General features: G+C 50.8%; 2 protein-coding genes across 2 annotated transcripts; one reads left to right on the top strand and one right to left on the bottom strand.

Moving 5' to 3' along the window:
* Positions 1-1,875: 1,875 nt before the first annotated feature.
* Positions 1,876-6,794, bottom strand: LOC100904124 (uncharacterized). Its single transcript, XM_003740942.1, has 3 exons — positions 5,978-6,794; positions 4,121-5,234; positions 1,876-4,066 (listed from the first exon to the last, which is right to left on the bottom strand). The coding sequence occupies exons 1-3, from the start codon at positions 6,792-6,794 to the stop codon at positions 1,876-1,878; spliced, it is 4,122 nt and encodes a 1,373-aa protein (XP_003740990.1).
* Positions 6,795-7,753: 959 nt separating this feature from the next.
* LOC108863903 (uncharacterized) lies at positions 7,754-13,895 on the top strand (the record flags this gene model as incomplete). Its single annotated transcript, XM_018638579.1, has 2 exons — positions 7,754-11,191; positions 11,332-13,895. Coding segments are annotated over exons 1-2 (6,002 nt in total), but the record flags the coding sequence as incomplete, so codon positions are not given.
* Between the last annotated feature and the right edge of the window lie 469 nt (positions 13,896-14,364).

The following is a 14,364-nucleotide window of genomic DNA, read 5'->3' as shown; positions in this document are numbered from 1 at the left end:
ATTGAGCTTTCAACTCTTCATCAGCAACCAAGTCAAGTAGCTCCTCTTCGAGATTCTCGTTACATTTCTCGAAGCCAGCGTATGGGTCGACGATCCACTCCGGTATGTCCATGCCGGTATATCATCAAACCTGGAGGAAAAATCTTCTCGGAGAGCGCCTAGTGCTAGACATAAACTCGGAGGTCCTCATCCTCACAGTCTACTGATGCCATATTGGGGAAGAGGAAGAAATCACGACGACCGACTCTCTGTTGCATGAGCTTCACTTTGGTCAAGAAAACAGTCAGAATACTCTTCGTTGAGACCAGATTCAAGCTGTCACCCTGCAGCTTCAAGTTCACCTCGTTGAATTTACTGAAGAGTACGGTCAAGTAGCCAATGTCACACTTGTAATCCAGGAGATTCTTCTTGAGGACAGCATCTTTCAGTGTCACTCGATTCACCGTTAGCGGTGTGCATAAAGGAGAATTCACACTAGTTCATTCCGGAAGAACCTCTTTGAGGCGCGACCAGAATGAAAGACCTTATTGACTTTCCTCGTTGAGGGCAGTTCCGGCGGCTTCGGAGACTGTGGCGCGGATGTAGGGGCTTGAAAGCGACATGTATATGACAGCGGAAACGAGCCGGTGCTCGTTGCACCGACGAGTGGTCGAGCGCTTAGCGCGTCATTGACAGTCACAGGCTTTGACTTCTCGTGAAAACGTGCAGATCCGCAGCGTCGCCGGTGCCGCTCGCGCAGGGGGTGGCGTGGGTTCGAAACCTGTTGCCGGCCAAATCGCCTGACGGAAGGAGCAACAGATCCCCGGTTAAGATCTACCCGGAATCATTTGCCTCCGGCATCCGTCTTCAGAGGCAAATCCTGATGGCTCATACTCGGGACGTTAGGGGTTTGGCCCGGAAAATATGAAGGACATAGCGGGGCGACCGCAGCGCCGGTCACAGAGCGCGGGCTGATATCAAGACTGACGACCATTTCGGCCCCACTCAGAATAACTGGACGTCAGCTGAGATCATCGTGGGTCATGGACTGACACGAGTTCTCCGCAAGTTCTAGCAGGAGTTCGGGGAAGTGATTAAAGAAAGCGAATTTCTGATCAGGAAATCGCCGGGAGGTCAACAGACGGAGCGCGCGCTCCTATCGTTGAGAACAACAAGTGAGTGAGGCGATGAGAGACCGCGAGAGGCCTTACCGTTGCCGCGCGGTGGCGCGGTGGTCGGAAAGCTCTCTGGCTCTCACGCCCGGAGGGAGTGCGATAGATGGCGACCCGCTCCGCTCTCGACCATTCTCCGACTTCTCTTTATTCGGTTGAATCCACGAAGGGATCGGATGATAATAATCGAGGAATTCGTGACACTCCCGCGGGCGAACCGTGAAGCGGTTCCCGGAGAACATATAGCGGGCGAATATCAGGTTCTGATGTTCGGTTTCTTTTCGTTAATGTGATAACAATGAATGATACATAATAAGCTCATCTGCTTCGCTCCTTCACTCTGGCGCTTCGAAGTTAACAAAATTCTACTCTGGTTCGGTCAGTGAACGCTCTCTCATCTCGATCTTCTGTTTGATCATCACCGTCTATTCTGTCAGAACTGGGAGACTTCCAATTTGTATAAGAGATCGATCGGACGTCGGAGCAACTGTCCCTTTGCCGTCTTTATGACGCATGATTTCGGAGCGGCAGAATGCCTCCCGCCTAGGAGTTCAAGAACGACACAAAGTAGCCACCACCCCCGTGAGGGATCCGACGTTTTCAGAATACAGACATCCCCGACTTCCAGCGACCTGCTGGGAGGAGGATTGTTGGAGTGAATGGTCGATAGATATTGCAGATAGGAGTTCTTGAAATCTTTCCAGAATTGACAGAGAATCGATTGCTAGCTCAGCCAGCGCCGGGAGAAAACTGCGGCCGAAGCCGACGTTGCTTCCTGGAGGATGCGTTTTGTCTCCGGGAGAGGTTGACCGGCTGAATACCCGTATAAGAGATCAGAGGGTGACAAGGCTCTCGGTTCATCAGGGTCGATAATCACCGCTGTGAGCGGGCGATTGTTTATCATCCTCTCGATCTCGAACAACGTTGCTTCGAGCTCTCTGTACTTAAGGGTGTGAACGCCCATTATCTTACGAAGCGGGCGCTTCACCATTTGTACAACTCTCTCAAAGAATCCCCCCTGCCAAGGGCTCAAAGGAGTTGAGTATTCCCACTCGATTCTCTTAGCCGCCAAGAAATCTCTCGTTTTCGGCGTTCTGGCATTTTGGAAGATCGCGTTCAACTCACGCGATGCTTTATGAAAGGTTTTGGAATTGTCGGAGACAATGCGTTGCACCGTGGGATTCCTTGCGATGAATCTGCGTAATGCTAGCAGGAATTCATTCGTCGAGAGGTCCGGAACCATCTCCAATCGACAGGCCCTCGTAGTTGCGCAAACGAACAGGAGAATGTAACCCTTGGTTTTGACCCCTGTGTCGGATTTGAAGTATATAGGGCCCGCGTGGTCCGTTCCGGAGCATTCGAAAGGAGTTGATGCTTCCAGACGGAATGTCGGTAATGGTGGGATCGGCTCGCTCGCTTTGACTGCTCTGTATCGAGCACATCCCTTGCAGCCCGCGATCGCCGCTTTCGCCGCTCTCCTAGCTCGAATTACGAAGAATTTCTTGCGGACTTCTTGGAGGATGGAAGCTACGCCACCGGAATGGAGACATGAAAATTCGTGGATGCTTCTGAGAAGGAGCCGGACAAGGAAATCTTCTCCCATGAGGAGGATTGGGCATTTTTCGTCGAAGTTCATCTTAGATGAATGCTGTAGTCTACTTCTGCATCGGATGTAACCATCCTCTGAGACGAAAGGATTGAACTGGTAGAGTTTGCTCGAACGAGTAATGTTTCCGCAATTCGAAGCCAGTTCGGCTGAGAAGCAACATCTCTGGATATACTTTATCAGCGCCTCTTCGGCGTTCCGAAATTCGATCGCCTCCACCACGAGGTCTGATGGTTTTTCCTTCTTTAGCGCGAAACGGCGAGCGTAGGCGAGTACTCTGACCGCTTTTTGCCATGAACCGAACTGTTTTGAGAATAAGGGTCCGATAGGGGTAGGCCTCGTGCTGGATGTGACCACCAGCTCCGCACGCCTTTCCGGGAGGGACTCTCGAGGAGGGATCGCATTCAGTAAATGCGGTTCCGGGCTCCCCGAAGTACCCAACCAAGGAGGACCCTGGAGCCACAGTTTCCTCAGTTCCTCGGAATCGAGCGGAGAGGCCCGGGAAAGAAGATCGCTAGGGTTCTCCTCACTCCTTATATAACTCCATGAGTTTGGGTCGGTTAAGGACTGAATTTCACGGATTCGGTTCGAAACGAATTGAGTCCACCGGTCAGGCGTGTCCCTGATCCAACCCAGAACGCTGCTGCTGTCTGAATACATGTGAATCGAATCGATCTCGTTCGAGAGATATTTCCGAATCTTGCTCGCCATGCGCGCTGCGAGGAGAGCTGCCATCAACTCAAGTCGTGGAATGGTCCACTTGCCCTTCAGCGGAGTGACTCTGGTCTTTGCCATAATGAATTTGACCGAAACTTTGTCTTTCGGATAGGGCCCCTGGAATTCTCGAATGTAAGCACTGGTTCCGAAAGCTGAGAACGACGCATCAGCGAACACATGAAGTTCGCGCGTCGCCTGATCTCTTGGGAGTTCGAATAAGTTACGCTCGACCTGAATGAAGGGGGCATTCTTCAGATTGTTCACTGCCTCGAGGTATTTAGCCCTGAGGTCGTCTGGTAACTCCACATCCCAATCAATCCGCCGAGACCAAATGATTTGCATGAGAAATTTAAAATTAATCGCGATGGGGCAGATCAGGCCCAGAGGGTCATAGATTTTCGCCAACCCGCGGATGAGCTGTCGTTTGGTGAGCGGCTCGGACTCGAAGAAAGCAATTATATTCGCGACGTCAATGAACAGGGAATCCCCGCGTTGATTCCAATGGGTTCCCAAAAATTTCGAGGATTCATCCGAGGCCGAGACTTCGCGGTCGGGGCCCACGGTTTTCACCACGGAATCTGCCAATTGCTGGCTGTTGGTTGCTCACTTATCAAGCGGAAAATGTCCTCGACTGAATACATCCAACATTGTCCTGACGACGACCTTAGCTTCGTCTACGGAGCTCGCTCCCGTACAGAGGTCGTCCATAAAGAACGATGACTTGAGTTGCTCAAGTAGCTGTGCTTTGTCGGGCAGCCTCTCGGCCTCTGAGTCCAGGTGGTGACGAAGACCCATGCAGTGAAGGAACGGACTTGAAGAAATACCGAAGTCGAGAACTCTTGCCCAATATTCTCGAATTGCGGCGTTCGGGTTTTCAGAAATCTTAGTCGGCCAAAAGAACCTCAGAAAGGTTCGATGTTCTTTCTCAATAAGGAAGTTCATGAAAGCCTGCTTTATATAGGCGATTATGACGATTGGGAAGCTTCTGAACTGCAGTAGCGGGATGAGGATGTCTGGCAGCAGGCTAGGACCCGTCTCGAGAACGTCGTTAAGAGACGCTTCATCCCTCGAGCGCGAACCACAATCTTTGACTACCCTCACTCGTCGCTCCTGATCGTTTGTCGCCGACTTCTTCGCAACTGCCAGTATTGGAATATAATGTGCTAGTTCTCCAGGCGACCTAGGTTCGGCTAACTCTATGAATCCCGAATTCAGGTATTTCTGAATCTCCCTGTCAACGGCTTTGAGAAATTCCGGATCCTTCTTCGCGTTCTTGAGGAACGCTATCAATCTTGAGTATGCTAATTTTTGATTATCACCGAGAGTGTGAAGATTGTCTTTGAGGGGAAGGGAGACCGAGTATTGGCCGGAGGGCAATCGCTTGACCGAGTTTTTGAAACGCTCTATCATGGCCCGGGCGGATTCATCCGCATCGCCTGCAGTGGAATGCTCGACTCCAAGGAACTCCGAGTCCCAGAGGAACTCGAGGTTTTCAATCTCCTCGATGGATCTTTGAGCCCTTTCCCTTTGACCGTGAACGCCGGAAGAAATGGAAGAGCATATGACCACCCCCGAGGTTGTGAATTTCAATTGTGAAACCGCGTTGGAGCCGCTTTGTCCCCAGAACACCCACCCGAAGATAGTGGGGGAAGCTAGGACCTTCCCGAATCTTTTGTATTGACCTGCATAAACCTGATGCAAACAGTCGTTTGCCAGCAGGAGATCTATCTCTTCTGGGAAGCCTGTTTCTCCGACGTCCGCTGCGGGTGAGAGATCAAACGTCGACCGGATATGCGGAACACTTCCCGAGATGACTCTCGGAACTGCGAGACAGTTGACATTAATCTGGTGTCTCGAGAAACGGCTTCTGACCGAGATTCGGCATTTGCCCAAGTTTTTCGCAGTGGTCTGACCGGCGATGCCATGGAGGACGATTGGCTCTGAGCTATCAATTGGGAGCTTCAATTCCCTGGTGATTCTTTCCGAAACTAGGGATTGCATCGCGCCGGGATCGAGCAAGCAGCGACAAAGAACCTTTCTTCTACCGTGGACTACATATACGTAACACGTCTGAAGGAAAGTCGACAATGGATGGAACGATTCGGAGCTCTCGCAGGCTGCAGCTGCGACTTGGGGGGTGGACGGGGCGGGCCGTGAACACACCATCACTGAATGACGACCTGAACATCTGCTGCAATTACTGACTCTTGCTCTACAGTGCTCAGCTTGGTGGTTTCGCCTGAGACAGCGCAAGCAACCATTTTGGTCTAAGCACAGTCTCTTCCGTTCCTCCGGGGTTAACCTCTTCAAGCATTTCGAACTTTCGTGATTCTTCCTGCAGAACAGGCACGAGTGGTCGACCGATGAGGACGTACCCGCGAAGGAGAACTGAGACCTATTATTGGGACCGGAACCCCTACTCTGGTTCCTTCCCGGATCAAAGTTCCGGTTGTTCGAACCGCTTGAGTGGTGGGGGGTCTCTCCTCTAAGAATCTAGACTGACGTTCACCGAGATCGAAGAGACGTTTCTTCCACTCTAGGAAGCTCAGGAGATACTCGACTTTGCTAACTGAATCGGAGTCCCGTTCCTCCCATTTCTGGTTGAATTCTAGCTTCATCTCGTGAGTCAAACAACTGAGAATCATTGGGCTGAGAGATGAGAGACGCTCGAAACCTTCACCGAGAGCTTCTAATGAACGGACATTCTGCGCCAAAGTCAAAGCGAAACTGATGAACTTACTCGGTTTTGACAGGTCCTTAGCACGACACACCACGTGAATGTTCTGTAACAATGCTGCCCTCGCCGCATCAGGGTCGCCGAATGATTCTTGGATGGTGTACTTCATGATTTCATAGGACTCCGCGGCGATACGTAGATGCGCGACCGTTTGGAGGGCTCGCCCGACGAGGGAGTTCTTTAGGATTGGGCACTTTTCCGTAGGGTCGATTGGTTTCGAATCGACGTAGTACGAGAAGAGCGACCACCATTCGTCGAATTTGATGGGGTCTCCATTGAAGCGGGGAACCTTCTTCTCCGGGTTCTTTACGATGTGTCCCTGGTGATCCGACGAGAAGCTTGATGGTTGGAATTGGCTGTTTTGAATGACTGTGGGTCTAATCGAATGTTCAGCTGTTCCATCGAATGCAGCTCCAATGGCGACATTTGACGTCTGCTCTGCTATGTCGGCTAGTGGTTTCGGTGTGGACATCTGTTGATCGCCGGGTGGCACCCGTAGATGATTGATTGGAGAGGAACCAGCGGTAGGACCGTAAATCGCCTCGAGCCTCACGATTCTCGCTTGCAGGGCTCGACAATTCATTTTCGATAACCTGCTGCATGTGTACTGACTGTCGAATTCTTCCGTGAGGTTTATCCCGTTCTCGTTGAGCTCTGGATCTCGCGAGAAGATATCGAACGCGGCTACGAGTTCGCTCAACTTTTTTTCAATGTTGTAATTGAGGTCAGCCGCGATTCTTGTGGAATCGGCTGTGAGATCGTTTTCTGCTAACTCACTGGTCGCGAGCGTATTCAGGTCCTCTAGCTCTAGGCGAAGGATCCTCACTGAGTTCTGTTGTGGCGGACCGGGTGTCGGATCCGGCCATATCGGTGGAACAAGGATGGTTCCCTCAGTCAGACTGTCAGATTTTGGGTGTGAAATCCACCTCCATTAGAAAAGATTCAATAAATCGCAGGTCCACTCGGATTACGCTCTCGAGGCGTCGCCGCTTCAGCCGCCGATCACGACAGAGAAATCTATAACGCGCTAGGAGACACATTAGGTGTCTTGTGTCACCACCGCGCCAAACGAGACGGCGCGGCATTAGAAAAAGACAGAAAACGAGTAGTACCTCTCTGACTGCGGCCTCAGCCGTTACGCGCAGAGACTCGATAGAAATTCATTTCTCAATAGTGTTGTTCTGAGTGGACCTGGACTATCAACGAGTTAAACTGTGTTTTCACACGAACTCAGGTTCTCTCCACAACATTTGGTGTCAGAAGAAAGTGGTCACGCCCACTCGAGCCCAAGCTCGATAACGGTGCGGGCTCTCATCAATAGAAGCCCTACAGCCGAGTTCACCCATTCACCAACGAAAGAAGTGAGAAAATTTCTTCAATCATTAAGAAGATATGGAAGGCCATCCCGGAGCCGCAGATCGAGGCGACAGGGATGACTCGAGGCTCCTGGAGCTGAATCGGAAAGTAATTCTCGGAGAAACAGTAGCGGAGCAAAGAGACCAATAGTCCAGCGCTACGGAAGAACTCTACCAAACCGGTATGATGAATCCAAGTGAACCTACACCATCCGTCGGAGCCGATGGGGGAGCTTATGAATCGACGGAAGTTCGAGAATTTCCCGTGTCGCAAATAGCTCAGTGCGAGCTACCTTCACCACCCGAGGTCCCTAACTGCATCCAGCCACAAAAGAGCTCATTCGATTCAAAAAGCGAGGAAGAGATCGTCGGAAATAGGGCACACGTCGCCCCCTCCAGATCGACCCTGGCGAGAACGCTCCGCTATCTCAAGCTCAAAGCGGACAAGAACAAAAAGCACGCCTTACGGCTCTACGAACTAGATCCGAACGACAGCAGAGCGGCAATTCACCTCAACCATCTTCAGAAGCTAACGAAAGATCTGAAAAATGAAGTGTCGGCTCTGAATCAGAAGGTGCTCGAGCAAGACATGGAAGACGAGGAGCTTCTTTGCGGAATCATGGAGTTGGAGGGTTTCATAGAGGACGATCTCCTATGGCTGGAAGAGATGAAAATATATTTCAGCGAAAGTCCATCCTTCAACGTAGATGGAACAACATTCCTTTCTCGCGATCAAAATCAAGGAGCGAGAGATCTCAACACCACGCCATTAGAAATCCAAAATAGGTCACCACCAATTCACAACTCAACGCCTAGTCTCCGTCCCAACGGAGAAGTTGATGTGATGACACAGCAACCAGACATCGCACGCGGAAGAAATGAGGACAGCATGAGCGCCACTCGGAACGAAACAGCGCGGTCACAAAGACTTGCAAATCGAAACAAGGCAAAGAACATCGCAGCAGAAGCAGCTGAAAAATCGAAAGCGCAAATCACCTTTCTCGGAGACCCGTTAGGCGAGGAAAAGCAACCAACGATGCCATTCGAAGGAGAAGTTCCAGAGGATGAAAAGATCGAGCCACCGGCCATGGCTCGGAATACGATCAGAGACAAGGAACATCATTCGAGTAACAAGAATATAGATCCTATGGAGAAGCTAGCAAGCATACTAGAGAAAAGATTTCTGCCCGAGGGACTCGACAGCGAAGCGAAATTTCTACCGAAGCTGGAGGAAGCCATAAAACTCCCGAAGTTCGGTGGCAACGTACAGCAATTCAGAGATTTTTCACAACAATTCGAGATGTTTGTCCATCAGCGCCCAGTACCCGAACTTCAAAAATATATCACGCTGAGAAACCATCTATACGGGAAAGCCTTGACAGCAGTGCAACACCTTTCTATGGACGCAGCAAACTACGAAATCGCGAGGCAGATTCTCAGAACGAAATTCGGGGATGGATCATACGCGGCGATCTCTCATCTGAAGGAGCTTGAACGGATCCTATCATCGGGACCCGAACTGGCTTACGATAAATTGTCGGTTTTCGTCACCGAAATCTCGCAGCACATATACTCGCTGATTGCCCTTGGCCGCTCCTATCAATCACTACACGATGCATGCTACCATAAAATCTTGGGCAGATTATCCTACACGATTGCTAGAGAGGCAACCATTCGAGCCGAGAACAGCGCCAGACCACCTCTCCAAGTCCTGCTTGACTACCTGATGGAAGAAGGGACTCGCTATGACAAGGCGAAAGGATCGGCTCAAAGTTACGGTGAAACGAATCAGTCTCCTCATCCGCGACGTGGCTCTCGATATCCACCGCCGAGCCCGAGACGACTCAGCGTTCAAGCTAATCAGTCAAGACCATTCACTGCATTGCCATCAAGTTCGGCGGCGATGCCACGACGACAGTATCAAAGCGAGCAGCCACGGTACCTGACCGATCAGAGACCTCCAATGAGATTCTACCAGAATCAGCCGGATCGTCAACAACATCAGCCAGAATACACAGAGCGGAGACACCTGCAGTCGTTCCTGACCACGAAGCCGGAGACTCCGGCGAGAGATCCACGCAGCACGAACCCGCCACCTCGAGCAAAATTGGCATGCCTCTTCTGCGAGGAAAACCACCCCTCATTCCGTTGCACCCGGAACCTCACCGTGACAGAACGAAGGGAGAGAGCTAGATCAGTCGGAGCATGTTTGAGATGCCTTAAGCTAAATCATGATGCGAGGCATTGCAAGGAAGGCCCGAGATCAGCTTGCAGGAACTGCGGAGGTATGCATTACGCTCTGATATGCCCCAAAGTTGCAGCAGATATTGCGGAAAGACCAACAGTTCGGACGTCGTCAAACCTCAACGGAGACGCTCTGAACTCTGCCGAGTCTTTGTGGACAGCCTGTGTAATCGCTAAAGTCGGCGACAAGGAGATCAAATGCAGAATCCTCGTTGACGCCGGTAGTCAATCCTCCCACGTCACGACCGAATTCGTGAAAAAGCTGGGAGCGATCCCGAAATCCCAGGTCGATCTGGTCCTCTCGACCGCCGGTGGACAGATTTCTAATCTGGGAATCAGTGGAGTCTTCGACATCACACTCATCAGTCGACACAATCCGAAGAAAAGATTAGTCGTCGAATGCATGGAGGTGGAATGCCTCACACGGTCAGAATTTCCGATAATGAAGCACGATCTGGATGTCAGCCCCCTCGCGGACGAGCAGCTCGATGAAAACGCGGGATCGATAGACATCCTGCTGGGACACAGCTACGTCCGGAAAATAGAATTCGGGAACGCAATCTCTCTTCCTGATATGTTCGTCTTCGAATCCATGTTTGGATGGATCGTCGCAGGAGACTCCACCAGTACAGCATCTGCAGCGAATCAAATACCCACCCTAACAAAATTCTGCGGAGTATCCTTCATACAATCAGCGTCCTCGATCCGGCACCGAAATTCAGAAAATTCGATACGGCCGATTGTGATAAAAACGAAGAAGAAATCAGAAGCAGAACTACGAAGCCTGGAGGACATCGAGAAAATATGGCAAATGGACGACATCGGTCTCCAAAGCCCAGAGGGAGAAGGGGCGGAAGAGCAAGATGGACTTTTCCAAGCGCTCCGGGAATACCACAGAACAACTACGACCCGAAACGAGGAAGGCAGATACAGGGTGCGATTACCCTTCAAAGATAACATCCGCGAACTGGGCGACAACCGGTCGCTAGCAATCTCACGCTTGCACTCGTTCTTGGCTAAACTGAAAAGGGACCCCGAAAAATTACGGGCGGTCGACACTGCGATCTACGAATACGTCGAGAAGAGACACGCAGAGCTAGCAGCACCGAAATTGAAGGAACAACTCGTCCACTATCTACCTGTCCAAGCAGTATTCAAGGGCAATGCAGATTCATCTCTGGACATGAAAACAAGAGTCGTAAAGGACGCGTCCGCGAGATCACTCAACAAAGCAGGACTCAACGACGTGATCCATGCCGGAGAAAACTTATTGCCAGACATCGGGAAGGTGCTTCTGAAATTCAGGCAATACCCAATAGTTTTCACAGCTGACATCCAAGCCGCATTCCAGCAAATCGAAGTAGCAAGACCCGACCGCACCGTACTCCGTTTTTTTGGCCACTCGGAGTCAGCAACAATCCAGCGGCCCCAATCCGCGAGTTCTGGGGATGCCGAATGGATTTCGGAGTCATTAATTCCCCATATACATTCATGCTAACTCTAAAGACACATTTGGAAGAGGCAAAAACTCGCTACCCGGAAGAAGCAGAATTCATCGAAGAAATTATCCAGACCTACTACATCGACGACTTCGGGGCTGGTGCAAACGATTTGGAATCGGCCAAACATCGTGTAGATCTGCTGATACGAATACTCCACGAAGCATGTCTGCCGCTAGCGAAATGGAGCACGAATTCGGCCGAGCTGGCAGAGTACATCAAAGCGGTGTCACTAGTGCCGAATCCGACGATTACCACAGGTCAACAAAATGCGAAGTTTTTGGGAGTCGGCTGGGATCAGATGACGGACGCTCTAACAGCGCAAACATCGAAAGCTATGACAACGCTTGAGAACGGTACTCCAACAAAACGCCGGCTCCTGAGGGGCCTTGCGCAAATATTCGACCCTTTGGGTATACTTGCGCCCACTCATGTTACGGCTCGCAGCATACTACAAGAGCTATGGACGGCAAAAAAAGGCTGGGATTCAGCGCTAACGGGAAACCTCGCTGAAAATTACGTAAAATTCGTCAGCCAGCTTCGCACTACAGCGAGCACTAAAATTCCGCGAGCTCTCTTCAAGTCATCTCAGCGTCAGGGAGCAGTCATTTCGCATCAAGTATTCACCTTCTCGGACGCCTCAACGAAAGCAATTGGCTGCGTTGCATACCTAAGAACAATACGGATCGGATGCGAACCACAAATTTCATTCTTGATGGCCAAAGGAAGAGTCGCCCCAGTCAAGAAGACATCTGTTCAGCGCCTAGAGCTGTCAGGAGCCTTATTAGCGGCAAGAGTCATGAGCAACGTCAAGAAAGGACTTGATCCCAACATCCATATCTCTGCATATAATTTCCTCACCGATAACAAATCGGTTATGGCATGGGTCCATTCGAAGCCAGAAAGATTCAAGGCCTACGTCGCGAATAGGGTGAGGATTATCCAACGGCTCACAAAGGGAGATTCGTGGTCGTGGGTTCCGAGCGAAGAAAATCCAAGCGACATTGTATCTAGAGGCAAGTGGCTCACCGGTGAAGATAAGAGAATGTGGTTGAATGGACCAACCTGGTTGAAAGAATCAGACGAGAAGATAATTGAGAGAATGAAGCGAAGTCAGAGACAAACCGAAGATGACCTGGCAGAGGTTAAATACTTAGAGCAAACGACGAATACTATATGTCTCAACGCCAGCGTCAAAATCGCAACGAATCCGCTTTTCTTCGAAAATTCGTTCTCGTCAATTACTAAGGCCATCAAGTTCTGGGCACTCATGAGAAGATTGAAGCAAAAAGCTAATGAAGCAAGACTCCGGGTCAGCTCGAACAGACGAGCAGCGCCTACTAGCAGAAGGTTCGACGACTTTCACACAGAGGAGATAGAAGAATCGAAAATCGATCTCATCAGAATAACTCAAAAGAAATACTTCAAGGACGAATACGAGTCGAATTGCAAAAGCATCAAACGATCGAGCAAACTGTACGAGTACGCACCCCGCCTAGACGATGACGGGATCATACGCGCCACCACGAGGCTCCAGAGAACCTCAGAGTTGACGCTCGGCCAGCGCTCTCCGATTCTGATGCCCTATGAAAGCCGTATATCTGAACTCATCGTGAAACATGCCCACGAGAAGCATTGCCTGCACACAGGAGGTGTCGCTAGCTCTATGCACCACGTGAGAAAAGAGTTCCTCATACTGAGAGCACGTAAACTCACGCGAAAAGTCTTGGCCAACTGTGCCATTTGTAAAATCTTCGGAGCCCCACCGGCATCACTCGCCACCGCTCAATTGCCAGCCTGGCGAATCGAACAAGCTCAAGCCTTCAGCACTACAGGAATAGACTTCGCAGGACCTATAAGGTATAGGAAAGAAAACAAGGAGGTCGCGAAAAGCTATATACTAGTCTGTACGTGTGCCGTGAGCCGCGCGGTGTGTCTATTCCTTACGACGGACATGAGCACAGCAGAAGTATTGGGCGCGCTCCAGAAGCTCATCAGCCGCTATCCGGCGCTTTCGACCCTGGTCTCCGACAACGGAGCATCCTTCAGAAGAGCCGCGAAAGAATTGCAAGTCATCTATGAGGAAACCATCAACCTAGAGCTGAAAAAATGGCTATCAACGCGCGGCATTAAGTGGGAATTCGTTGCCCCGCTGACTCCATGGATGAATGGGTTCACTGAGCGACAGGTTCAGAGCGTCAAGCGACCATTGAGGAAAATCCTACGTTCCTCGATCCCGTTCTTCAGAGACCTAGAAGTTATTCTGGCAAATATCGAAGCCGTCATCAATCAACGCCCGATCACCGTAATAGCCACGAAAAACGGAGATCTTGAAGCACTGACGCCCTACAACTTGATATCAGGGCAGAGAGGAACGCAATTCCTTCCGCAGCACAGAATGTTACCATCCAAGAGGCGCGACGCGGATGCCATCGTTTACTCCGCTCGTCACAAATATCAACAGAGATTGCTAACCGCATACTGGAAGTTATTCGAAGCCGAGTACCTCACCCAGCTCAGATCCGCTATGGCCCGAAAACCGCTACCGGATCGACACCTCAATTTGGGCGACATTTGCCTGATCAAGTCAGACGCAGGCCACCGCGGGCTATGGCCATTATGTAAAGTTATAGCGTTCCCAGACGGCAGGCGACCAGAAAACGCTCGCTCGTGTACAGTTCTAACCGGAACAGGACAGGTCCTAGTCAGACCCATACGGCTGCTCTACAAGATAGAACAATCCGTGGAGGAAGACTCAAAACCCGATAAGACGTCACCTAATCAAGAAATATCAAGAAGCTGAGTTTCCATCGGTCGAGGAAACTCGGAGGGGGAATGTGGCGGACCGGGTGTCGGATCCGGCCATATCGGTGGAACAAGAATGGTTCCCTCAGTCAGACTGTCAGATTTTGGGTGTGAAATCCACCTCCATTAAAAAAGATTCAATAAATCGCAGGTCCACTCGGATTACGCTCTCGAGGCGTCGCCGCTTCAGCCGCCGATCACGACAGAGAAATCTATAACGCGCTAGGAGACACATTAGGTGTCTTGTGTC

The sequence above is a fragment of the Galendromus occidentalis genome, unplaced genomic scaffold (assembly GCF_000255335.2).
Source record: "Galendromus occidentalis unplaced genomic scaffold, Mocc_1.1 scf7180000077109, whole genome shotgun sequence".
Taxonomy (NCBI): Eukaryota; Metazoa; Arthropoda; class Arachnida; order Mesostigmata; family Phytoseiidae; genus Galendromus; species Galendromus occidentalis.
This window is presented reverse-complemented; position numbering and strand designations above follow the sequence as displayed.